Consider the following 27,187-nt stretch of genomic DNA (forward strand, 5'->3'; position numbering starts at 1 on the left):
TAACTGATTTATTTTATCTTCGTCATGATGACAGTAAATAATATTAGACTAGATATTCTTCAAGACACTTCTATACAGCTTAAAGTGACATTAGGTTAATTAGGTTAACTAGGCAGGTTAGGGTAATTAGGCAAGTTATTGTATAACGATAGTTTGTTCTGTAGACCAGGGGTTCCCAAACTTTTCAGCCTGTGACCCTCAAAATAGCAACGCCAGTGACTCACGACCCCCAATATTTTATATAATATAATATATACAAACGTAAAACGGCTCAAACACACCAATAGGCCCAATCTATTCTTTGTTTAACTTTGGAGAACGCCACTCGAAGATCATCCTCCATGTTCAGTCGTGGCCTGTATTTAATGTTATTGTATGCGAGTGCCGTAAAGGTGTCAGAAAGTTTACCATGGTGCCATGAAATCAATCTGTTGCATCTGACCCTATTGCTGTGTCTTTAATCTAGCGTAATGAGACCCCAGGGGTTGCAATCCAATTGGAAAAAAAAATGTGTGTTGTTTTATTACTATTATTGTAAATATAAATATGGTAATTCTAATAGTTTCATAAATGAATTAGATTTTTGGAAATCACAATCAACCCCCGCTCAAATAATAACTTGACTTCTAGTTGATCATTTGGTATCAGAAGTGGCTTATATGAAAGGTAAAGGCCTCTAGATTATGTTTATTTTACCACAGTAAAATATGATCATGTCTTGATGTTGAATGATTTCATTAGGACAGTAAGGTCTGACTCTGCTTAGACTAAAGTCTGCTCACTGAACCTTCAATAATGTCCAGTATAGAATATGTGGTCATGCTGCAGTGGAAACAGAATGAATATTGTGTCTGACTCCATCATGAGCTTGGAGGACTGCATCCATACATCTCTGCAATGACTCAAATCACTGATTAATAAAGGCATCTGGAATGGCAAAGAAAGCCTTCTTGCAGGACTCCCAGAGTTCAGGACTGCTCAATAATGTTCATGTCTGGTGACTGGGCTAGCCAATCCTGGAGCACCTTGACCTTCTTTGCTTTCAGGAACTTTGATGTGGAGGCTGAAGTATGAGAAGGAGCGCTATCCTGCTGGAGAACTTGCTCTCTCCTGTGGTTTGTAATGTAATGTAAATATCCCATAAAAATAAGTTGAATACTAGGAAAGGTATGTGAATATCACCTGATTTTATTAGCTCTTAATAATTCAATTCTTTTTACTAAATGCGCTCTGCAGAAGCAAGTAAATGTTTTGATTTACTACAATGTTAGCATAAAATGTCATTTTAATGCATTGAGATACTAAAGCATGTTACAGTATATACAGTATGCTCGTTTACATTAAATGTTTCTAAATCTTATCATTTTGATGATAATTTTCATCAGTTATTGTTTTAAAATGCCTAAATAGATTTAGCTTTAACTACCGCCAAAAAGCACCATTGTTTTTGACATTTAAATGTAAATAAATATTTTTTTAAACTACTTTAAAGTACCAAAATTTTTTTAATTGTAATTTTTCCCAAAATAAAATAACTGAAGCATGTTTATTTATTATGTCAAAAACTATTTGCACTTACACGTGATTTCAGAATGAATATTTAAAAGTAGCATGGCCAACAATATAGCGGCCGAATGAGTGAATATAAAGCCAACTTCACCTCAATTATGGTCAAGTGGACTCAATGTGTAGCTCTCAACAAACAGCGAGCATCTTTTTTTGTTATCAGTATAGCCCATGACATCACTGTTTAATCCTCAAGACCTCCAGAAGAGCTTTTGACCCTGACCTGGAAATTATGATCACAATGGTACACAACAGTAAATCCTGCGTCCACATGTGTGTTTTGCCGACTCCAGTGGGAACGGTGGCATTCCCGCCGGCTTAAACACACCAATACTGAGAGCCGCAGCTCCATCCATCTGTCTTTTGTGTTTTTGCTCCAGAAATAAACGATGATGGGATGGAAGGGAAGAGGATAAGAGAGAGAAACTCTACAGACAGTACCTGAGAGATCTTCTGTTGACTTTTGCCTTCGCTTCATCCCAGATTTTGGAAGTGTGGAGGATAAATGATCAACACCTGCACAAAAGGTACTTCCATTAGTTTCACATGCACGCAGAATGATCATGTTTGGATTGTGAAGTGGATATGTGAAGTACAAGGAATCCTCTTGAATGTTAATTGATGGTGAACGTAATTAAATGTAAATTTGGATTCTGCTCGTGCACAGGTAAAGCAGAAGAGTGAAGATAAAGGACTAATTTGCATGATTTGCTCTTCTTTTAGTTGTTTTAGTGCTAAAAAGTAACTCTTTAACCCTTTATTGAGCAAAGAAACGTATATGAAAGTTGAATTGTTTGAATGTATATTCCTTGCACTCAAAAAAATGTTGCATGTTCAAACTATTTCTTTAAAATGAGCTGAAACAACACAATTTTTTGGCACAACTTAATTGTTTTAATTTCAATCCATTGAAATACAAATCGATTAAGTTGAATCAAGTTAACTTAATCAATTTGTTTTGGGACAACATTAAGGAATTGTGTGGAACCCTGCATTTTTACAGTGTGTTACTGTATGCGGGACTTCAAGGGACAGTTCACCCAAAAATGAAACGTCTGTCATTGTAAATGAGAACTGGTCCTTAATTGACTTACCTGGTTAAATAAAACTAAATATTATTGTTGTTATTATTATAAAGAACTGTACTTATCCAGAGCGAGCAGAAGGGCTGCCAAAATCACTCTGGACCCCTCACACCCAGCACACTGCCTCTTTGAACATTTACCTTGTGGTCGACGCTACAGAGCACTGCGCACCAGAACAGCCCGACACAGAAACAGTTTCTTCCCTCAGGCAATCCATCTCATGAACACTTGATGATAATAATTGTGGAACCAACATCACTACTGTACTTTTATACACATATACACTTATTTAACAACACACTTTACATGCCAATTTGCACATAACAGCTGCACATATAACGTTGTATATAGTAATATAGCTCTACATACACTTGTCAATCTGTATATTTGCACTCACTACTTCTATTCTTTAAAATATATTTATGATCTGTTTTTTGTCCTGTCTCTGTTATCCTGTTGCCCTGTAGAAGCTCTGTCACCAAAACAAATTCCTCGTATGTGTGAACATACCTGGCAATAAAGCTCTTTCTGATTCTAATAAATGTTAAAAAAAACAAAATTAAAAACAGTGGGTTTCACACAATAGATTTGTGTTGGGACAACATGAAGGAACTAAGTTAACTTATTTATTAGTTTTTACAAATTAAGGTGAACATAAAACAATTAAGTTTGCCCCGAAGAAACTCCAGAATCGTGTTGTTTCGACTAATTTTAAATAAGTAGTTTGAATAAACAGCAGACATCTTTTTTTGTGTGTAAAATATAGTGCTGGGCAAAGAATAATCGCAATTAATCATTTTGTTTTTACAATATATGTGTGTGTTATATATATATGTTATGTATATGTGATACACACACATAGCTGCTTGTTCAAACTACTTATGAAATGAATCAGCACAATTCTTGAGATTTTTGGGGGGTCAACTTAACTGTAATTGCAGAGTGCCCCAGCAGTGCCGATATACATCCATATTGCACTGCTGTGAGTGTTTATCCAAATGTTTGATGACATAATCGTGTGTATAAAAAGAAAATACAACCCTTTTGTATGAGGAACTACTTTCTTCCACCATTCATTCACATCAGCAGCTGACGTCAGAACAGCAGAAACTGTTGCTTCTTCACCAACGTCACGTTTAGAGCTAGTATTTGAATGATTCTCTAGAGTAATGTCTAAAGTGATGACAAAACAGCTGATTTGGCTGACAGTTTAAGATTATAAGGCTGAACGGCATGAAATGCCATCAGTCTACAGAGATTTCCCAGTATTTCTCTGTTGCAATCGGGAGATCACAATAACTAAGCCCGAAAAAAGCCAAAGCAAAGCAAACAGCTGCAATATTTGTCAAACTGTAGTGAGTTTACTGATCAGCTGTCACTCTATGTGGGCAGAGTAATACACAAGGGTGAAGAGGCTGTAGGAGTGCTGTTATTGCAGAATATCGCACAGCTATCAGCCAATCAGATTCGGGAACCAGACAGAAATGTTGTGTGTGTGTATGTGTGTATATAAATATAAAGTTAGGAAGCTAATAATATTGATCTTAGAAATAATTCAAAAATCCATCTATCTATCTATCTATCTATCTATCTATCTATCTATCTATCTATCTATCTATCTATCTATCTATCTATCTATCTATCTATCTATCTATCTATCTATCTATCTATCTATCTATCAATCATCTATCTATCTATCTATCTATCTATCTATCTATCTATCTATCTATCTATCTATCTATCTATCTATCCATCCATCCATCCATCCATCCATCCATCCATCCATCCATCCATTCATACATCCATTTATTCATCCATTCATACATCCATCCATCCATCCATCTATCTATTCATACATCCATCTATCTGTCAATCATATAATCATAAAATCATTAAATCACAAGTTCTAAAGTCTTACTCCCTGCAACTTAAAGTGTTAAAGGAAGGAAACAGAAAAGGAAATTGTGCTTCGTGTTCATTTGGTAACATCTCAAATGTAATGCAAAGTGTCTTGTAAATGTCCTCATTTATCCGGATTGTGAATTATGTGTCATGCACAGTTGCCTTGCTTTGTCTTACTTCACTTGTAATGCAATCATTCCCTGTAAAAAATGGCTTGTCCATGTATAATAAGGATCTACAGATATTGCACGCTCCAATGAAAAACTGTGACTGTGTATAGTTTGGAGGAAAAACAGAAGCGCTGATTTATAGCTCTCCATTACTTTGACATTTTTTTTCTGGGTTGGCGTACCCCAAGGTTAGGTCAATTATGGACAAACTCAACCATTAGGTTAAAAAGTGTCATTTAAATTTATATATATATATATACTGTATATAAAGTTGTTTTCAGTTCATTCATATGAAGACTGTGGGATGCATCATGTGTTAAAATGTATTAAATGAAAGTAATAAATACTACTAATTAAATAATAAATTACAATAAAACCAACATATATAGTATATAAAATATGTCTTGCTGTCAAATTTAAATGGTTCATAAATTTGACATTATCTATTTTTTATTTAAGTTATTAACAGAAATATGCTGTAATTTAGTGTATATACAACAGTTGTGTCTGGTTCTCGAATCTGATTGGCTGATAGCTGTGCGATATTCTGCAATAACAGCACACATACAGCCTCTTCACAATTGTGTATTATTCCGCCCACATAGACTGAAAGTAAATTGATAAAATTCACTACAGTTTAACAAATATTGCTGCTGTTGGACAACATAGGCACTTTTGAGGCTTTTTAGGCGAGAATGTAGTTGTTTAGATTGCAACTATGCAGTTAATTTATAAGGATAGTGGCTGTTTTAAAATATTTATCATTTCAGAGATTCACCACGTTCACGGCAATCAGCCTGTCATACTCAGCAGAGCAAAGATGATTGACTGTTGCCACAAGACGGTGACAGAGACCCCATAATAAGCCCTTAGAGGAAAAATACTCAGCGTAATTTCTAACTACAGCTGATCAAATCATTATTAAACAGGTAAGTGACATTCAAAGATGATCTCTCTCTTTTGTATGGTGTAGAGCTTTATTCTTATCATGGTAATCTGGCAGTGTTTGCTTTGCTTTGGCTTTTTCTGGGTTCATTATTGTGATCTCCCGATTGCTACAGAGAAATACTGGGAAATCTCTGTAGACTGATGGCATTTCATGCTGTTCAGCCTTATAATCTTAAAATGTCAGCCAAATCACCTGTTTTGTCTTCACTTTAGACATTACTCTAGAGAATCATTCAAATACTACCTCTAAGGTGATGTTTGTGAATTAGCAACAGTTTCTGCTGTTCTGACGTCAGCTGCTGATGTGAATGAATGACAGAAGAAAGTAGTTCCTTGTACAAAAGGGTTTTCGACACTCTCAGTGTTTGATTTTCTTTTTTATACACACGATTATGTCGTCAAACTGTTGTATAAATGCAATAGCAGTGCAATATGGCTGTATATCGTCAATAGTGGGGGGCACTAATTCACAGCTCTCCGTCATAATGACTATTTGGAGGCCAATCTCTGATCCTAAAAATATAATTTGTTATATAATAACAAATCTAAAGGAAAAATAATAAAGAGATTGGCAGCAGACCTTCCAGAGACATTCTGTTAAATGACAGAAAACAACCAATTTCACAACATTACATGCAGAAATGATAAAAATACTCCATATACTCTACGGTCGAAATCACTAAAGTTACAGTATATTACTCTAGATAATTAGATCTTAAACTGTGGAAAAACAAATATGTCAAATACACAGAAAACACCACATTTTCAGAGTAATCACCATAAAGTTAAAGTTTTAATGAGTTTTTTTTTAAATGTTCAGTCAGTAACTTACTTTACTAACTTGCTCAGTTTTTCCATGTGCAATACTTAAACAAATACTAGATTAATCCTTCCTTTTACAGAAATAATCACACAACTATGACCAACCTCTGCAAATTAAAAGGTCATTTTATGTAGGTCTAATTTTGTAAAAATATTGATATTATTAACTACAATAACCGAGAAATGTTATTTCTATATTGCACGCTCCAATGAAAATCTCTCATAGTTTGGAGGAAAAGCAGAAGCGCTGATTCCCAGCGCTCCGTCACTGTGAAATGCTTCTGTTTGATGGTTTCAGATGATGAATTTGGCACGCATTCATGATAAACACCAGCTGAAGAAGTTTTGGGAGCAGAAGATTGAAAGCCACAGCGAGCGCATGGGAAATGAAGACTGCAGGATGAAGAGCAGTGCTTTATCCAGGTGTGTGTGTGTGTATGTATGCCAGAGATGTTCATCACTACTGTCTGCGCTGGTAATCGCAAAGAAAGATTAGATAAATAAAAACTGAAATGAAACGCTAATTTTGATAAACAGCCTCCAGTCAGAAAATCAAACTTGCAGGAGTGGATCTGACAGGAGAATAACAGGAGAGAACTTATAATTGTTTTATTTTTCTGACCTAGTTTGGGATCCATAAATACTTTCTTGTTTCTTGAAAATGAAAAGTGTCGCGATGAGAAATGACCCTGCTGAAAAATCCAGCTTAAACCAGCCTAGGCTGGTTGGCTGGTTTTAGCTGGTTGACCAGCCTGGTTTTAGAGGGGTTTTGGCCATTTCCAGGCTGGTTTCCAGCCATTTCCAGCCTGGTCTTAGCTGGTTAGGCTGGAAAACGACCAGCTAAATCCAGCTAAAACCAGCTTAATCAGCCTGGTTTAAGCTGGACATAGCTGGTTTTGGCTGGGCTTCTAGCCTGTCTAGGCTGGTCAAGCTGGTTTTAGCTGGTCATCTCCCAGCCTGACCAGCTAATACTAGGCTGGAAATGGCTGGAAACCAGCCTGCAAATGGCCAAAACCCCTCTAAAACCAGGCTGGTCAACCAGCTAAAACTAGCCTAGGCTGGTTTAAGCTGTTTTTTTCAGTAGGGGAGAAAAAGACATTTGCTGTTTGTTCAAACTACTTATATAAAAGAAGCTGAAACAACATGAGTTTTGGCGACATGGTGGCTCAGTGGTTGGGACTGTGGCCTCAAAGCAAAAAGGTTGCTGGTTCGAGTCTTGGCTGGGCGCGGGTTTCCTCCAGGTACTCTGGTTTCCCCCACAGTCCAAACACATGCACTATAGGGGAATTGATTAACTAAATTGTGTGTGAGTGTGTGTAAATGAGTGTGTATGGGTGTTTCCTAGTACTGGGTTGCAGTTGGAAGGGCATCTAGAGACTAAGCTGAAGGAAAATGAATGACTAAATGAATGAACATGAGTTAGATTTTTTTTTGTTGAGGGAGCTTAATTGTTTCATATTCAATCCACTTAAATTTGTAAAAACGAATAAGCTAACTTAATTCCTTCATGTTGTCTCAACACAAATCAATTTTTTTTCAATGTAGTGCTGTCAAATGATTAGTTGTGATTAATCACATCCAAAATAAAAGGTCATATTTACAAAATATATTTGTGAGTCCCAAGTTTATTATAGTTAATGAAAATGAGGGAAAAAATTTAACTAGAATTGAAAGATCATTTTCGTTAACTGAAATAAAAATAAAAACCAGAGTTTTTCGTGCGGCACATCGGAATCCTGCTGCCATTGGCCAGATCAAGCCGGTCCTACGCCAGTCAGTCCTCACTGTTGCTGCCGTGACAAAAACAATACGACTAGACATGACAGCAGCACGGTGACACCAACACAATCTCACGGCAATTCGTAACAATTTGATTTAGTGGCTAATTCGTACGAATTCGTATGATTTAATTCGTACGATTTAATTCGTACAATTTAGTACGATTTGCTCATCCGCCAATGACGGTTGGGTTTAGGGGTGGGGTTAGGTGCCACGCCTCCTTTTTTAAATCGTACAATTTCGTACGACTGAACTCGTACGATTTCGTACGATTAAGCCACTAAACTGTCAAAACGTAAAACACTTACGATTTCTCGTGAGATCAGGCTGGTGACACATCAAATACGATTCGAGCAGACACTTAAAAGTATTAAATTTAACACATTTGTGCCCAATAATGGGTTTTATTTCTGTATTAGTGGTCGCAAATGAGTTCACCAAATCGAACTGAATCATTTGAAATGATTCGCGTCTCCAGTAAGTACTTATCAACAAAAATGTACTTTTTAACATGTCTGATACCCCATCTGAGTCAAAATAAATCCGTTATTAGAACAGTGATCGGATTTGAGAACTGGTGAGCTCATAATAATGCGCATGTGTGATTCAGTGAACTGAACACAAACAGTACATGACAACCTGCTGTGACTGAACTAAACTTAAATAACTGCAGCGCCGGTAAATTGAGGGATTAAATGAGAGGATCAGGCGAAATGTACGTTTACTTTACAGAAATGAATAACAGAAAGCCGTAATGGAACTTAAATAAGTGAATCGTGCTTCAGTTGGGTTGCAAAACTAATTGTGAGAAACGTTTCAGATCAGGCTGATGTTTTAACTGACTGAGTTTATGTTTGCTGACTACATATTGTAGATATGTTGAGCCCAAACATGGGAGAATTGTCACGAAAGATCCGGTTCACGGAAAAGATCTGAACTTTCCATCACTACTGTGTATCTAACCTCAGAAGCAGTCTTGCACACATATCGAACAGCACTTAGGCCTGAGAATTTGAGAATGGGTAGATGGCAGTGGTCATGTGTCCTCTGAATACAGATTTCAAAAATATTTATACAATATTCTTATGATGATTTTGTATCTTGCACCAAACAAATATTTTAATTTAGGGAAAAAACTAAACTAACACTGAAACTAATAAAAACTAAACTAAAACAATGCAATTTCAAAATCTAGAAACTAATAAAAACTATAAATCTGCCTCTAAAAACTAATTAAAACGAACTAAATTTGAAAACAAAAAGTCAAAACGAAATAAAAAAACTAATGAAAAATCTAAAACTATTATAACCTCGGTGAATACTGTGTATATTTTTGTGTATATAAATATACTCTATTAATTCATTTATTTCTTTTTGGCTTAGTCCCTTTATTAATCCGGGGTTGCCACAGCGGAATGAACTGCCAACTTATCCAGCATATGTTTTACACAGCAGATGCCCTTCCAGCTGCAACCCACCACTGGAAAACATCCACACTCATTCACACACATACACTACGGTCAATTTTAGCATACCAATTTACCCGTACCACATGTGTTTGGACTGTGGGGAAAACCGGAGGAAACCCATGCCAACATGGAGAGAACATGCAAACTCCACACAGAAATGTCAACTGGCCAGCCGGGACTCGAAGCAGAGGGAGGGCGAGAGATAGAGAGCGGGGGATGCTGAGTAATTCTCAGCTTGTTTCTGCTGCTCTCTAGTGTTTGCTTTGGGTCTCTGCAGGATGGTGTTGTGGATTAGCACAAACTCCAGTACAAATCTCCAGGCTTTGGGCCTTGTTTAAATCAACGTGAGTGTGTTTTTATAGAGACAGCTGTAGAGACGACGAGGATTTCGGAGTGTTTAATGAATATATAGAGAAACATACAGACAAATCAGGCTCAAGAGGTTTATCAAAAGATCAGTAAAGTGTGCAAACTGCTGGAGAAACGTCAACCTCTTTACTTTCAACCTGCAGTTTGCTGAAATACGAAGACAAAACAGTGAAGAAGTCAGAACATTGTAGCTTAAATAATTTCTAATAACTAATATTTTAGAAAGTGTGTTTGCCATGATTGCATTCATTCATTCATTCATTTTCCTTTGGCTTAGTCCCTTTTCTCATCAGAGGTCACCACAGCGGAATGAACCGGCAACTATTCCAGCATATTATGCAGCGGATGTCCGTCCAGCTGCAACCCAGTACTGAGAAAAACCAATACACACACTCTCTCTCTCACACACACACACACACTTATACACTACGGGCAATTTAGTTCATCCAATTCACCTATAGCGCATGTGTTTAGACACGGATGATACAAACTCCACACAGAAATGCCAACTGACCCAGCCGGGACTCAAACCACCGACCTTCTTGCTGTGAAGGCCACGATTACTGTTTAATTGATTCATGATTACATTATATTATTATTTTGCAAGACATTCTGCCATTTAAATGTTTAACTAGGTTAATTAGACACGTTATGTTAATTAGGCATGACATTGGACAATGGTGGTTTGTTCTGTAGCCAATCAAGGAAAGATATTTCGATTTACATTGGTTAAAAGCATCTTCTTTTAATTCCAGCCGAACTCAAATAAATAATACTTTCTCCAGAAGATTTATGATATTTAATCTAATATGAGGGAGTCACGGTGGTTGAGTGGTTAGCACTGTCGAGAAAGAAGGCTGGTTCGAGTCCCGGCTCGGTCAGTTGGCATTTCTGTGTGGAGTTTGCATGGTCCTCCCCGTGCTGGCTCTGGGTTTCCCCCTGATAAATAAAGGACTAAGCTGAAGGAAAATGAATGAATAATATGAATTCCTATTAACACATACAACTACACTAAAAAAGATTTACTGGATTTACTCAGTTTGTTTAAGGTAAGTGCTAGCAAACAATTTATATGGGCTGAATTTAAACAAACTAATTAAATTTAGTAACGTTCAACTTCATTTGTTCGTTTAAATTCAGCTCATATAAATAGTTTGCAAGCACTTACCTTAAACAAACTGAGTAAATCCAATAAATCTTTTCTTTTCAGTGTATAACTTTTACAGTTTGTTTTTCTATAATAATTGAAAAGCCCATGGGTCAGTTGTATAAACGCAGTCGCCATGTTAAGACGTTGTCTTGGGAAAAAGTTTTATGAACCAAAAGTTTTGCCAAAGACACACTGAAAAAAGTGTTGCATGCAAAACTGTTGCAAACAATTTATTTGTGTTGAATTTAAACAAACAAATTAAATTGAGCAATGTTCAACTTAATTTGTTTGTTTAAATTCAGCCCAAATAAGTTGTTTACAACCACTTAATGTAAAAAAATTGAGTAAATCCAAGGAATCATCTTTAAATAATTTTTTTCAGTGCAGTTGTGTTTTCTGGATTCAAACCTTTATGTAATTGTTTTATGTAATTAACTGTTATGGATTAGCTTTAGCGGTTAATGCAACTGGACCCAGAAAGGAGGTTATTGAAAATAAATAATAAACATCATTTAAACAGAATTATCCAATAACCAATTTAAACAAATATTTAACTACACTGAAAAAAAAAAACACTTGTTCAAACTACTTGTTTTAAATGAAACAACACAGTTCTTGAAACTTAATCGCTTAATGTTCAACCCACTAAAATTTGTTACGTTAACTTTGTCAATTTGTGTTGGGACAACCTTCATGACAAGTATTTTTTACAGTGTATTGTACAACAAACAGAAGCGTTATGTATGTTTATAATTATGAACTGAATTAACTGAAAACACAGACCAAAAGCATCTTCAACTAATAACAACTCATTTCTTTTGTCTTTGACAGTACATCATATTTCATTCATTCATTTTCCATCGGTTTAGTCCCTTATTTATCAGAGTCACCACAGCGCAATGAACCACCAACTATTGCAGCCTATGCTTTATGCAGCCAATGCCCTTCCAGCTGCAACCCAGTACTGCGAAACACCAATACACACTCTTTCACACACACACTACGGCCAGTTTAGTAAATCAATTCCCCTATAGCGCATGTGTTTGGACTGTGGGGGAAACCGGAGCATCCGGAGGAAACCCACACCAACATGGGGAGAACATGCAAACTCCACACAGAAATGCCAACTGACCCAGCTGAGACTCGAACCAGCAAGTTAACAGTGCTAAGCACTGAGCCACTGTGTCACCTAGATTGGCTAATTGGATTCAAAAATGGTAAAACTCAACTATAGGGGATTAAAAAGGTATTTATTTATTGAATTGTCTGTAATTCACAGGTTTTTCTGTTTATTTTAAGGTTATGAATTGCATTATGGGACTTTTTGTTTCAACTTTTTATGTTGAACATTTTTTTCAGTTTAGCAAAGTGACTCTTACTGACATTTTAGTTTGAGACAATGTTGTATGAGAAATAATGTATAGAAAATTAAGTCTGTAAAATAACAAAAATCAATTGTTACCAGTTTATTACCAGTTTTAGTATTAAAATATACAACACAAACCTAGAAAACATCACTTTAAACGATTAAAAATGTCACCTTCCACTGTCTAAAGTTATTGGAAGACAGATTAAAGTACCATAATGCACTTTAAACGCTACTTTAAAAAGTCTAGTGTTTCCTTAAAGACTCTTGCTCATTTTCTTGCAGGCTGCGTGAAGAGTGGCTGGAGAGGCTTCAGGTTCGAAACCAGCACGTGACGGAGAGCATGAGAGAAGAGCAGATCAGAAAAGCTCAGAGGATTCAAGGCCTTTTAAGAGTTTAGATAATTCTGCTACAGTCAGCATGAACAACTGAAGCACTTCTCTAACGCACTTCCTAAGAAAGCCTGACATTATACAGTTGAAGTCTGAATTATTAGTCCTGAAAAATTAGCCCCCGGTATACTTTTTATACACATTTCTAAACATAATAGCTTTAATAACTCATTTATAATAACTGATTTCTTTGATGTTTGCCATGATAAAAGCACAGAATATATATATATATATATATATATATATATATATATATATATATATATATATATATATATATATATATATACATAGTATTTTTTCACATTTATGTAATCAGATAAGGTGAAAAAAATACTGCGTGTATATATATATATATAGATATATATATATATATATATATATATATATATATATATATATATATATATATATATATATATTTATATTTATTTATTCTGTGCTTTCATCATGGCAAAGATAAAAGAAATCAGTTATTAGAAATGAGTAGAGATTATAGGGGAGAAGAGATGGGGAAAGTACAGCGCAGGAATCAAACTAGTGTAGCTGTGAACACCAGAGTGCCATGTGTCAATGCGCTAACCACTACACCATTGGCACCGACCAGCACATAATATTAGACTAGATATTTTTCAGAATACTAGTATTCAGCTTAAAGTGACATTTAAAGGCTTAACTAGGGTAATTAGGGTAAAGTTAGGGTAATTAGGCAAGTCATTGTATAACAGTGGTCTGTTCTGGAGACAATCCAAAACAAATATTGCTTAAAGGGGCTAATAATATTGACCTTAAAATGGTTCATAGAAATTTAAAATCTGCTTTTATTCTAGCGGAAATAAAACAAATAAGACTTTCTCTAGAAGAAAAAATATTATAGGAAATACTGTGAAAATTTGCTGAATCTGTTAAAAATCATTTGGGAAATATTTGAAAAAGGAAAAACTTGGAGGTAAATAAGGAGGGCAAATAGTTTTGACTTTAACTGTATATCCATATAAAAGCCTGCAGTCTGGTCCTTTAACAGTTCTTGATGAGACTTTTGGGACAGACAGATGCTGATGAACATGCAGACAAACACCATTAAACTCGCCTTTCAGCTCTCAGCTTTCATTTAAGGCTCATTGGGTTACACTTTCATACTGACTTTTGCTTTATTCTCATTTAAATACCAGACTTCTGCTGTGCATTTTTCTTTTCTATGAAAGGCAATGTGTATAATTCATCACAGTTTCTCCCTTTATGTTTAATGTTCTTTAGAAAATGGCGTATACACTGTAAAAAAAAATATCAGTTCCCGTATTTTGTGATTCACAGGTTTTTCTGTTTAATTTAAGGTTATTAGAGGACATTACAGGACCTTTATCTTTGCTCTGTCAACTTCTGATGGTAAAAATTCAACTCTTTAGTTTAATAAAGTGACTTTTATTGACATTTTAGTTTGAAACAATGTATTGTATAAGAAATAATATATAATTAAGTGTTTAAAAGTACTTGCAGGTTATTACTAGTTGTTGCATACAGACAATATATCACTTCCAACTATTAAAATAGTCAATAAAAGTGAAAAGTAAAACTTTTAAACATCAAAAGTTGTTGAACGAAAGTACCATTATGTGATTTTAAATCATAGAAAACATGAAATTCACAATAAAAAATCAATGTAATTCACATTCGCAAAACTCATTTAATTTAAACATATTTGTTTAGATTGTAGACATGATCATCTGTAAACTGGTTTATTTTGACGTTTATTGGGCTGATGCTGTCCGATCAATCCTGCTAATATCACACACTGTCAATATATTTTAAATCATACTTCACCATTAAACATCTACATTTTATTTTCACATCTCTGGGTCATTTTCTGAATATTACTATTCTGTAAACTGTTACAACTTTATTATAATTATTATTTGTATTATCTATCTATATATATATATATATATATATATATATATATATATATATATATATATATATATATATATATATATATATAATTCTGAATTTTACATTAATTGTAAATAACAATACATAATAAATCCAATACTTTATTGAGCATAATACCTACACATCAGCGAGAGACTGGCAGATACTGGCATCTGGTGGTGAACAGAAGGTACAGTCACTTGAATGTATTTTACAGTAAGTAAATATTCCAAACATACGGTGAGATGTGTTCAGTCTATGCTAGGTAACAAACATACACGAATTAGGCACTTAAAACAGCAACGAGAGCCAAGCCAAGTCTTGCAATGGGATAGTTCATCCAAAAGTGAAAGCTGCCTCATTTATTGCAGTTGTAAACTTTACCGAATGTATTTCTTCTGTTAAACAGAAAAGAAGATATTTAGAAGAATGCTCGGGGAAAGCCGCCACTGACATCCAAAGTAGGAAGAAAAGTAAATGGCTGCTGATTTCCAACATTCTTCAAAACACTTCCTTCGTGTTCAACAGAAGAAAAAAATTAAACGGGTTTGACACAAGTGGATGATGAGTAGCTAATAATGACAGAATTATCATTTTTGGGTGAACTGTGCCTTTAAGGCTAATGACAACTAGACAATTTTTAGTTTTACTGTAAGAGATTAACAAAAAAAAAAAGCTGACATGATATAAAGCACGTATGAGCTTAAAATAATATAGGCTATTATAATGCATTAGTAATGGGAAGGGGAAGGAAAGCACGTTTGCATTGGAAATTGCTGAAATCAGTTTTTCTTCTGAGGAAATACATAATTTCGCAAGCATGTTTGAATCTGTTCATTAAAGTGTCCAATAGCAGCAGAACTTTACAAACTGAATAAAACAACATCTTACCTTATGGTGAAATACAAAATGTGTGATCGTGTTGAAATGAAGCGTTTCCCTCCGTGACAGGGCAGGTGATTTTATAATGATAAAGTATAAGAACAGTTTCTCTCAATATCTGTGAATAATTTCGTAATGTCAACAGTGTAAAACCGTGTTATGAAGCATTAGCTTTTAGCTCCGCCGTGCGCTTGACGTCAGCAGCCCACGTACATAAGAGGCGCGAAATTCTGAGGTGAGGCACTTACCTGTATAATAATGACAAATTATTTGATTAATTAATTGATATTAATTCCAACATGAAATTTTATGAGTTAGCTACGGTAAAACTGGAGGGAAAACATGGCGTAGAAGACATGACTATGTAACGTATACCGGCTTCCAGTGTCAGTTTAGTTTATTATTATCTGCGTCTTGATTTGCTGTCCGACGTTGCAAAGTGGCATTTCTTTCCATATTAATTTATCTTATTGTTTTAATTACACTGGTTTGTCGCACAAAAACGGGTTACTTTACTATTCTTCTGCTTATTTACCTATAATTGGAACAGAAAATGTCTCAAGGACAATGCATATAGTAATTAAATTATTATTAAAATGGCATATTGGTAAGGTAGGGCCATTAAGAAGTAACAAGTTTAGAAGTATTAAGTATTCCACTTGGAAAAACTTTATGTGATCAAGCTTGTTCAGTCGAATTTAACATCACAATATGTAAGAGAATGTGTATCTTAAGTCATTTAAGTATTAATTTAAGAAATGGCTTTAATAATCAACATTGTGAACGTAGGCATTTTGATGTTGTTTTTTGCTGTTCATTTGAGTATTGTTTGAATTTGTATTTTTATTGGTATAGCCTTTAAATCTAGCCTTTATAAAGGCACCCTTAATGAAACGTTGGGCTAATTTTGTGTTCTTGGGAAGCGTTGATTAATGTACACTCTCCATTGTTGTGAAATAAATAAACATAAGTTAAGAAAAGCAAATGATTAGCCTAGACTCTCTAAGAAATCATGGGATATTAAAACCCAAATTTGGTCAAATATGGACTGACTTAAATGGTTAAATTTGGTCCTATAAATTTAATGTAAAAAATTACCCCAGCCATTGAGTTAGTCCTTCATACAGCCAGAATTGGGTTGAAAAAAAATAGGGCATATAACCTCAGCAAATATTGAAATGTATAGTTTAAATCTGTAAATTGTAAAAGTAAGAACAGATACGGACCCAAAGCAAAATACAAACAAACAAGAGAATGAAATATGAAATAATGCTATGGATGGGTGTAAACGGTTTTATTTTGGAGAAGAAAGTGTGATTTGACATGAGACATTGGTCAAAACTCTGAAAACATTCGACTGAGACGACAATCATCTTGAATCTCTTTAAATATTTGCCCAAAGAATGACACAATCAATATCCAGTACTCCATAAAGACTCCACAAAACAATCCTTCTGTCGAAATGAAAAGTCAGTTTAAAAATTGAACAGTAATTCTCAAGTCTTCAATAGGCTTATTTTTATATATAAAAAGAAGCATTGAAAGAAACTTTGAGTTGTTATGCACACTAATAAAGATTGAAGGCAATGTGACTATCAGATTATTAACCCCTGAGTATTGCTCAAACTGACTACCCTTTCATTATGTTAGTGGCTGTTTTTGTCCCATTGACCTCCATTATAATGATATTAAATTTAATTGCAAAGCCTTGACCATATAATCATGCATTCTTGATTGTTGGTGGTTTTCCCTGTTGGGAAGAGGTCAAATGTGTCATTTTTACTGTTGATCATCAGTTGGCACTGTTAACCCTTTAATAGGCCTGTGCAAAAACGTTTTTGCCTTTTATATGGAGTTCTGTGGAGTAAAACAGCATGATAAGTATTTTGAACAAGCAGCAAACAAAATTGAGTGTAAAAATATCTATTTTATTCTTTAAAATAGTTTTTTTAACCAAGAGAAGGTTTTACTGCCCATTTGTCTGTGTCTAATTTCAGCATAGGGGATTACAAAGTGCAAGCTACAGTACTTTAAATGCAGATCAAATGTACATGAAGTGCTGAGTATTACACATTATTAATAGCAATGCCTAAAACTAAAATACTCTTCCTCTTTCAAATCTCTGTTTCATCGCAGATGTTTTAGATGCACTGAATGTGTTTCTTAGCTTCCTGATTTAACAAAAACTTCTGTTTAAAAAAAAAAGTGCCAGAAAAAGCCACCTGTGCTTTGGATATTTGAAAGTTTTAGCTTTAATAAGAGAAAGATACCCTTAGAAAGCACACCAAACATATTTGGACATGATATCTCTGCTTTTGCATTAGATAACAAACATAAGAGCACGTGGAAAGAGACTTGTTTGAAACTGTATATGGGTTGTTGACATGACTTAGCATTTTTCATTGACACACATGACATAAATGACTATAATTAGCATTGTCATCATTTAAAATGCAGTAAATGGTTAAACATTTCTTTGTCTTCCATTGACCTCTTAGTATAAAAACTGCTGTTATTACAATTTTGAGACAAAACTCAAAACTGCCCTATGCGTGCGACTATCTCAAGCATAGTTTGACAAACTACAGCTCTCAGAAATTAAAAAGAAAATCGTAAAATCACTGGTTCCAGTCTCGGCTGGGTCAGCTGGCATTTCTCTGTGGAGTTTGCATGTTCTCCCTGTGTTCGTGTGGGTTTCCTCTAGGTGCTCCGGTTTCCCCTAACAGTCCAACTTCATGCGCTATAGGGGAATTGGGTACGCTAAATTGTCCATAGTATATGTGTGGGAATAAGAGTGTATGGGTGTTTTCCAGTGATGCCAATCATATTTTTAATCCAAATATTTCTAAAAACAGAGAAACTTGAAACATTTTGTCACTGAATACCATGCTACATGCTAATTATAAATCATGCAACTACACCAAAAACCAAGCTATACTTGTGCTTTAAAGATACCCTCAGAAAACACACCAACATTGGACACAATTTGCATTAGATAACCAAATAGAGTGAATAGAAAGAGACTTGTTTGCAATTTTATAGACAAATTGGCCTAACAGATAATAGGCTACTCTGAAAATAATTAATAAATACATCAGGCCTAATTTTAGTGGTGGTTATTTTGGTAAACACCAATCATATTTTTAATCCATATGTTTCTAAAAACACAGAAACTTGATACATTTAGTCACTGAAAACCATGTTCTCTGGTGTATACGCTAATTTTAAATCGGATGATTACACTGAAAACTTTAGGCTATACACTACCTGACACCTAAGGTCTTGTTGTGGATTCCAGTTGTAAGAGCAACAAATAATAACTTGACTTCTAGTTGATCATTTGGAAAAGTGTCAGAAGGTAGATTTTTCAGGAGAATCATCTGCTGTTCTGCATCCCAATCATCACAAATACTGCAGAAGACCTACTGGAACCAGCATGGACCCAAGATTCTCACCAAAATCAGTCAAGTTTGGTGAAGGAAAAATCATGGTTTGGGGTTATATTGAGTATGGGGGCGTGCGAGAGATCTGCAGAGTGGATGATCAACATAAACAGCCTGAGGTATCAAGACATTTGTGCTGCCCATTACATTACAAACCACAGAAGAGGGATAAGTTCTTCAGCAGGATAGCGCTCCTTCTCATACTTCAGCCTCCACATCAAAGCTCCTGAAAGCAAAGAAGGTGCTGCAGGATTGGCCAGCCCAGTCACCAGACATGAACATTATTGAGCATGTCTGGGGTAAGATGAAAGAGGAGGCGTTGAAGATGAATCCAAAGAATCTTGATGAACTGGGAGTCCTGCAAGAACGCTTTCTTTGCCATTCCAGAAGTTATTCGAGTCATTGCAGAGATGTATGGATGCAGTCCTCCAAGCTCATGATGGAGTCAGACACAATATTCATTCTGTTTCCACTGCAGCATGACCACATATTCTATACTGGACATTATTGAAGGTTCAGTGACCAGACTTTAGTCTAAGCAGAGTCAGACCTTACTGTCCTAATGAAATCATTGAAAATTAAAGCATGATCATATTTTATTGTGATAAAATAAACATAATCTAGAGGCATTTGCCTTTAATATAAGCCACTTCTGATCAACCAAATGATCAACTAGAAGTCAAGTTAATATTTGCTGTTTCTAAAACTTAAATAGGTAAAAAGACTTTTGTCAGGTAGTGTACTTGTGCTTTGCAAGTTTTAAATTACAGTTTAAACGAGAGAAGGATACCCTCAGAAAACACACCAAAAACATTTGGATGCAATTTGCATTAGACAATTAAAAAATTAAGAGCGAATGGAAAGAGACTTGTTTGAAAGTGCATACAGTACAGACAATTTAGCCAAACAGATCAAACTCTGAAAGTTTGAGCGTACAATATCTTCACAACACTGAGTGCATTTGTTGTGACTGTGTGGATCTCGATATTTGTGTTCCCTCCTCAGAGAAAGCCCGTTCGAACACACGCCTTAGTGAAAGCTGAACCTTATTCTTAAAATCCTGCCCCATGAAAACATACAGGACGGGGTTCAGACAGCTGTTCACGTACGCCAAAGAGATGGCCAACGGATCCACTTTCAAAGCCACCAATGAGCTGGATTCCCCTCCATAACTTCGTATCAAATCCAACATGTGATACGGCATCCAGCACAGGAAAAAAGCCACAATAACAGCCAGCATGATGCGAAATGCTCGGCCGCTGCGGAAATGACGACTGCCCAACTTGCGCGCGATAATTCCGTAGCATGTCACGATGGATATTAGAGGAATTAAAAAGCCAAACACAAACCTGACGATGCTCAAAGCTCCATATGTCGTAAAGTCACCGTCATCGATGTCAAAAGTGCAAACTGTCATGTTAAACTCCTCATAAGTTCGTCTTATTATCATGAAGGGCAAGCTGAGCAGCAACGCCAAAATCCATACCGCAACACAAGATAGCCGCGCTAGCAATAAACTTCGATGATTTTGAGCCCAAACTGGAGTGATAACCTGTGTGAAGCGATCCAGGCTGATTATGTTTAAGGTAAAAACGCTGGCGAACATGTTTATGACTATTACTGAGGGGAGAATTTTGCACATGGCGTATCCGTATGGCCAATGGTGGTCTAGGAGGATTTCGGCTACAGTTAGCGGTATGGAAAGACAGCACAGGAGGTCGGCAGTGGCTAGATTGAGAAACCAGATTGTATTAACAGTTCTTTTCATCTTCGTTCCTGCGATGAATATGACGAACGAGTTTCCTGGGACTCCGAGGAGAAATGTCAAGCAGTAGACGACCAGAGAGATCACCCTCACTTCTGAAGACGCAAAGCTATTGGTCTCATTTCCATCAAAGTCCCAATAATCTTCAGACACATCTGTGAAGCTCTCATAATTTTCATCCATGGCAGAGACTCGAAATATTTCGTTTGTTTTGCGGATGCTGTGGATATAGACAGATATAGGCAGATGTTCAGCAATGTACAACCCCAGATCAGAAAAAGTTGGGACAATTTGGAAAACGCGAATAAAAAAAGAAAGTAGTGATTTCGAAATTTACTTTGACTTGAATTTCATTGCAGACAATACAACAAACATTATTTAATGCGTTCCTCATGATTTTTATTGTTTGTTTTTTCAAAATAAACACACACTACAATTTAGGTTTTGGCAACACATTTCAAAAAAGTTGTATCAGTAAAGCAATAATCACCGTGTAATGCTGCCATTCCAGTTCACAACACTTACAAGACATTTAGAGACTGAAGAGACCAAGTGATGAAGTGTTTCAGGTGTCATTTTGTCCCATTCTTCCTGCAAACAAGTCTTAAGGTGGGCAACAGTACGGGGTCTTCATTGTTGCATTTTGCGCTTCAAAATGCAGCACACATTCTCTATTGGAGACAGGTCGGGACTGCAGGCAGGCCAGTCAAGTACTTGTATCCTCTTCCTCCCCAGCCAGGACTTTGTAACGCGTTTCAGAATGTGGTTTTGCATTGTCTTGTTGAAATATGCATGGGTGTCCCTGGAAATAAAGGCAGCACCTCCAAAATCTCTATGTGCTTTTCAGCATTAATTCTGCCATCACAGAAGAGCGGGTTACCTTTGCCAAGGGCACTGACACAACCCCATACCATGACAGACCCTGGCTTTTGGACTTGTTGCTGGTAACAGTCTGGATGATCCTTTCCTTCTTTGGTCCAGAGCACACAGCGTGCATTTCTCCCAAAAAACACCTGAAATACTGATTCATCTGACCACATACATGCTTCCACTGTGTGATGGTCCATGTCAGATGACTCCGAGCCCAGAGAAGTCGACAGTGCATCTGGACACTGTTAACATAGGGCTTTCTTTTGGCACAGTACAGTTTTCACTGGCATTTGTGGATGTAATGTATTGTGGTACTTGGCAAATGTTTGCAGCAGTAGTCCTGAGCCCATGTGGTGATATGGCTCATATGGCTTATAGATGAATGAGGATTCTTGATGCAGTGGGTCTCTGAGGGATCGGAGATCACGGTTGTTCAGCTTAGGCTTTCACCCTTGTGCTTCACGCACTGAAACTATCACTGAAACTAATCATTATTTCAGCAGTTTACCTGATTACTAGCCATAAACTGCTCCTGTCCCAACTTTTTTTAAATGTGTTGCAAGAATCAAAATTGTAATACATGTTATTATTTAAAAAAAATAATAATAATAATCATGAGGAACACATTAAATAATGTTAGTTGTATTGTCTGCCATGAAATACAAGTCAAAGTAAATTTAGAAATCACTACTTTCTTTTCTATTTGTGTTTTCCACACTGTCCAAAGTTTCTCTGATTTGGGGTTGTGTCATATCGTGAGAATGAGCATAACATTGATTGCACTTCATAATACAGTGAATTTGCATTGGTTGCTCAAAACAGCATCAAATACATAAAGACTTAATCGTTTAGCTTAATGGTTCAATTTTGAACATTTCCATGTTAATCTTGTATAAACAATGATGAAATATTGATCTTAAATTGTTTATAGGGGGTATTGTACGTTAATACTATGCAATAAAGGCTTCAATAGTTTACATTTATAGGTAATTTCCCTGTGGAAAAAACCTTTAAAAAAAATTAAGTAATAATATTTGAGATACTTTTTAGATGAATGAATTAGCTTTTAAATAATAAATTGCTGAATAAAAATGACCGTAGTCACGTTGAACTATAGGCATTTCTGTGATGGAAGAATTCTCATTATTTTGAATGCATCAAAGGAAATTTGAAGGAAGATGCAGGTTACAGTGCAGGTTAAGATTAATTAAATGATGAGATCAAGCCCTAGTCAGGTAAGAAAAAAGTAAAGCTAAAGTAACTTACCATAAAAAGTAACTTTTGGGGGAAGTACCATTATTGAAATGCATTACTTTACAAAGTAACTTTCCCTAACACTGCTCGTAAGGTATGAAAGCAGTAAGACCAGCATGAAAGCATACCTTACCATTTCCTTTTCTTTCAGCAGAGTTAACTAAACTCATAATGAAAACTACAGAAGGCTTTATTAATCTTAGCTAAATCTTTCCTAGTTAATGCCTAATAACACATTAAAATCATAGACATAAAGATTTTATTATAAGTATAACTACATTTAAATAAAAAAACTAATAAAATTCAGTTGTATTTTACCTAATATTAACATTATAATAACATATGGGGTTAATATTAGTAATATTAACATAATAACTATAATAAATCTGACATTTTTTCACTTGATTTTAATGCATTAACTAACATTTACAATCGAGAGTTTGTTGTAAAGTGTTACCAGTTATACTTTATTACTGTTTTGCAATAGTTGAAACATTGATTTACTCTGAACATGTATGTACAAGTCATTTTGTTATTATGCATGTTAAAGTAATTATTTGTTTGCAGATTAGGTCAATATCATGAGAATACCGTTTACTGTAATAGTGGTAACCTTCAGCAATAAATCATAACAAGAATCATCATTATAGAATCATAAGTGTGCATGTGGATATCACATATAGTGACAAATTATTAGCCAACGTAAAATTTGATCTTTTTAAAATATTTTCCAAGTGACTTTTAATGGAAAGATTCAAGTTTTAATAGTTTTAATAACTAATTGATATTTATTTTGCAACACTACCCAGTTTAAAGTGCAATGTAAAGACTTAAACAGGTTATGTTAACTACGCAAGTTAATTAATGAAGTCATTGGATAACAGTGGTTTGTTCTATAGATAATCGAAAAAATTAATAAGGCTAATAATATTGATCTTAAAATTGCTTTAAAAAACTGCATTTATACCAAGCAAAGAAGGACAAAATACTTTCTCAGGAAGAAAAACATATTATAGGAAATACTGTGAAAACGTCCTTGATCTGGTAAACATCATTTGGGAAATATTTGAGAGAGTTTTGAATTTATTGCCATATCAGCTTCTCTGGCTATACCATGACTAAATACACACTACCTGACAAAGGTCTTGTGGTGGATCCCAGTTGTAAGAGCAACAAATAATAACTTGACTTCTAGTTGATCATTTGGAAAAAAAGTGGCAGAAGTAGATTTTTCAGAAGAATCATCTGTTGAATTCATCCGATTCATCACAAATACTGCAGAAGACCTACTGGAACCAGCATGGAGCCAAGATTCTCAAAGAAATCTGTCAAGCTTGGTGAAGGAGAAATCATGGTTTGGGGTTACATTGAGTATGGGGGCGTGCGAGAGATCTGCAGAGTGGATGATCAACATCAACAGCCTGAGGTATCAAGACATTTGTGCTGCCCATTACATTACAAACCAGCAGGATAGCGCTCCTTCTCATACTTCAGCCTCCACATCAAAGCTCCTGAAAGCTAAGAAGGTGCTGCAGGATTGGCCAGCCCAGTCACCAGACATGAACATTATTGAGCACGTCTGGGGTAAGATGAAGGAGGAGGCATTGAAGATGAATCCAAAGACTCTTGATGAACTCTGGGAGTCCTGCAAGAAGGCTTTCTTTGCCATTCCAGATGACTTTATTAATCAGTGATTTGAGTCATTGCAGAGATGTATGGATGCAGTCCTCCAAGCTCATGATGGAGTCAGACACAATATTCATTCTGTTTCCACTGCAGCATGACCACATATTCTATACTGGACATTATTGAAGGTTCAGTGAGCAGACTTTAGTCTAAGCAGAGTCAGACCTTACTGTCCTAATTAAATCAGTCAAAATCAAGCCATGATCAGATTTTATTGTGGTAAAATAAGCATAATCTAGAGGCCTTTACCTTTCATATAAGACACTTCTAATCAACCAAATGATCAACTAGAAGTCAAGTTATTATATGTTATTCCTAAAACTTGGATAGGTGACAAGACTTTTGTCAGGTAGTGTACAACATTTTACAAATCCTCTTTTATATAATAGTAAAAAACATATAAAGAACAATAAAAATACATCAACAGCAATAAATAGCACATAGGATACACAACTAAAGCCGTTAAAGGTTTATTTTTGCTAAAACTTTTACCACTTTTGAAGGATCCACATTTAAAAAAAGTTTCTTTAAAGTTTCTCCAGATAAAAATAAAACATTCACAGGAGGGCCAATATCTTTAACATTAAGTGTTTTTAGTGTCAAACATTTCAATCTATTCATTTAGCAGACTCAATTCAAAATGACCAATTAATAATAATAATAATATTAATAATAATAATAAGTACTTACAGTCAAGTTCAGCCACTTTCACTTAGTAAACAGAGTTTGCTTCACAGATCTTGTTCTCTCCTCAGCAGCTGATGTGTGTTTGACAGACTCTTACCACACAAGCCACTTTAAGGCGGAACCACAGGAAATGGCAGGAAGTCCCTTTGATTTGATGAAGAACTACGAAAGAACGAGGGTCATTATATTGCCACTGCCTTGCTTGGTTTGGGACTTGTGGAGCTGCGCATCTTCAGTGTTTGGACTTTCAGCAGTGAAAATTAAACCACACTGAACTTCAACTCTAAAAACTGGACTGACACAGTTTACATTTACTATAATCGTCCATGTTAAGCTGCTTTGACACAACCAACATTGTAAACGTGCTAGAGAAATAAAGATGAATTGAATTGTACATTTGGTACACTCTCAGAAATAAATTATAAAATCGGTCACCTAACAGGTCCTGAAAGGTACATGTTAATATCTAAATACCTCATAGTACTTTTAAAGGTACAAGCCTTACTAATGTGCAGCTGGAAAGTACAAGCTTTTTCTGAGAGTGTATTAAACAGAGCCTTTTGTTTATATCTATGAAGTTCTGAAAAAACATTTGATGATGATTATGCACTTTGTTGAATTCCTCTTTTAAAGAGCGGTAAAACACAACCACAACAGGAAAAGATAGAAAGAAGTTAGATTCGAGGATATCAGCTTGTGTGTCTGTGAAGGGATAGTTCATCCAAAACTGAGAATTCTGTCATTTACATAATGAAAGCGCTTTGAGTTTCTTTCTTATGTCAAACACACAGGAAGACATTTTGAGGAGAACTGGAGACCTGTAACCATTGACTTTCACAGTGTTTGTTTTTTCTACTATTGAAGTCAATGGGGTATATGCCGAAGCATGCTAATGGGACTTTTAATTTGCCAGTAACCTGGGTTAATCGTTTCCGGTGAATTGTATGCCAATGCAAAATCGGCGCGTTTAAGGTCTGTTTTCTTTAAAAATCAGCGATCTCCACTGGCTGAGTGATATCTGATATAAAGTGAGTCTCAGATTGTACAAGAAGCACTGCATTAAATAACATTTCCCCCTGCCATGACTTTATAATATGAGCATTTATTTTACCCCAGTATATTCAATGGAGCTTCTGCCAATTCTGACAGGCGCGAGCGAGTAAACAGATTTTTGTCTCGTTTTACGCTTGAGTAACTAAATGAATGCCAAAGTCTGTTTAACTGATTGTAGTTGAATTACATTACAACATCAATGCTGTAAAAGGAACCGTATAAAATGGAAAAAACACAATAACAGGTCACCGGAAGTTTACTCAGCACTTGTACAGCCTCTCCACCATTCTGTATTACTCCGCCCACATGACCAACTCACTGCAGTTTGACAAATATTGCAGCTGTTGGACGGCATTATATACTTGTAATGCTTTTTTAGTCGAGAATTTAGTTGTTTAGATTGGAATTATGCAGTTTATTATAAGGATAGTGCCTATTTTAAATATTTATAATTTCAACGATTTAGCACGTTGGCGGCCATCAGCAGAGTAAAGATGGTTGATGTTCCACCACAAGATGGCGACAGAGACTGCACAATAAAGGCTTACTAAAGGGGAAAAACACAGCGTATATTTAAAACTATAGCTGATCAAATCATTA

At 35.5% G+C, this 27,187-nt stretch overlaps 2 protein-coding genes across 2 annotated transcripts; one reads left to right on the top strand and one right to left on the bottom strand.

Annotated features, from left to right (window-relative positions):
- Positions 1-1,987: 1,987 nt before the first annotated feature.
- Positions 1,988-13,134, top strand: LOC130235713 (protein FAM240C-like). Its single transcript, XM_056466135.1, has 3 exons — positions 1,988-2,093; positions 6,792-6,916; positions 12,912-13,134. Exons 2-3 carry the CDS (start codon positions 6,792-6,794, stop codon positions 13,024-13,026), a joined length of 240 nt encoding a protein of 79 aa, XP_056322110.1. The 5' UTR covers positions 1,988-2,093; the 3' UTR covers positions 13,027-13,134.
- A 6,793-nt stretch (positions 13,135-19,927) lies between these two features.
- LOC130236519 (C3a anaphylatoxin chemotactic receptor) lies at positions 19,928-25,654 on the bottom strand. Its single transcript, XM_056467243.1, has 2 exons — positions 25,538-25,654; positions 19,928-21,257 (listed from the first exon to the last, which is right to left on the bottom strand). The coding sequence occupies exon 2, from the start codon at positions 21,218-21,220 to the stop codon at positions 20,216-20,218; it is 1,005 nt and encodes a 334-aa protein (XP_056323218.1). The 5' UTR covers positions 21,221-21,257; positions 25,538-25,654; the 3' UTR covers positions 19,928-20,215.
- Between the last annotated feature and the right edge of the window lie 1,533 nt (positions 25,655-27,187).

This window comes from Danio aesculapii, chromosome 10 (genome assembly GCF_903798145.1).
Source record: "Danio aesculapii chromosome 10, fDanAes4.1, whole genome shotgun sequence".
Classification (NCBI taxonomy): domain Eukaryota; kingdom Metazoa; phylum Chordata; class Actinopteri; order Cypriniformes; family Danionidae; genus Danio; species Danio aesculapii.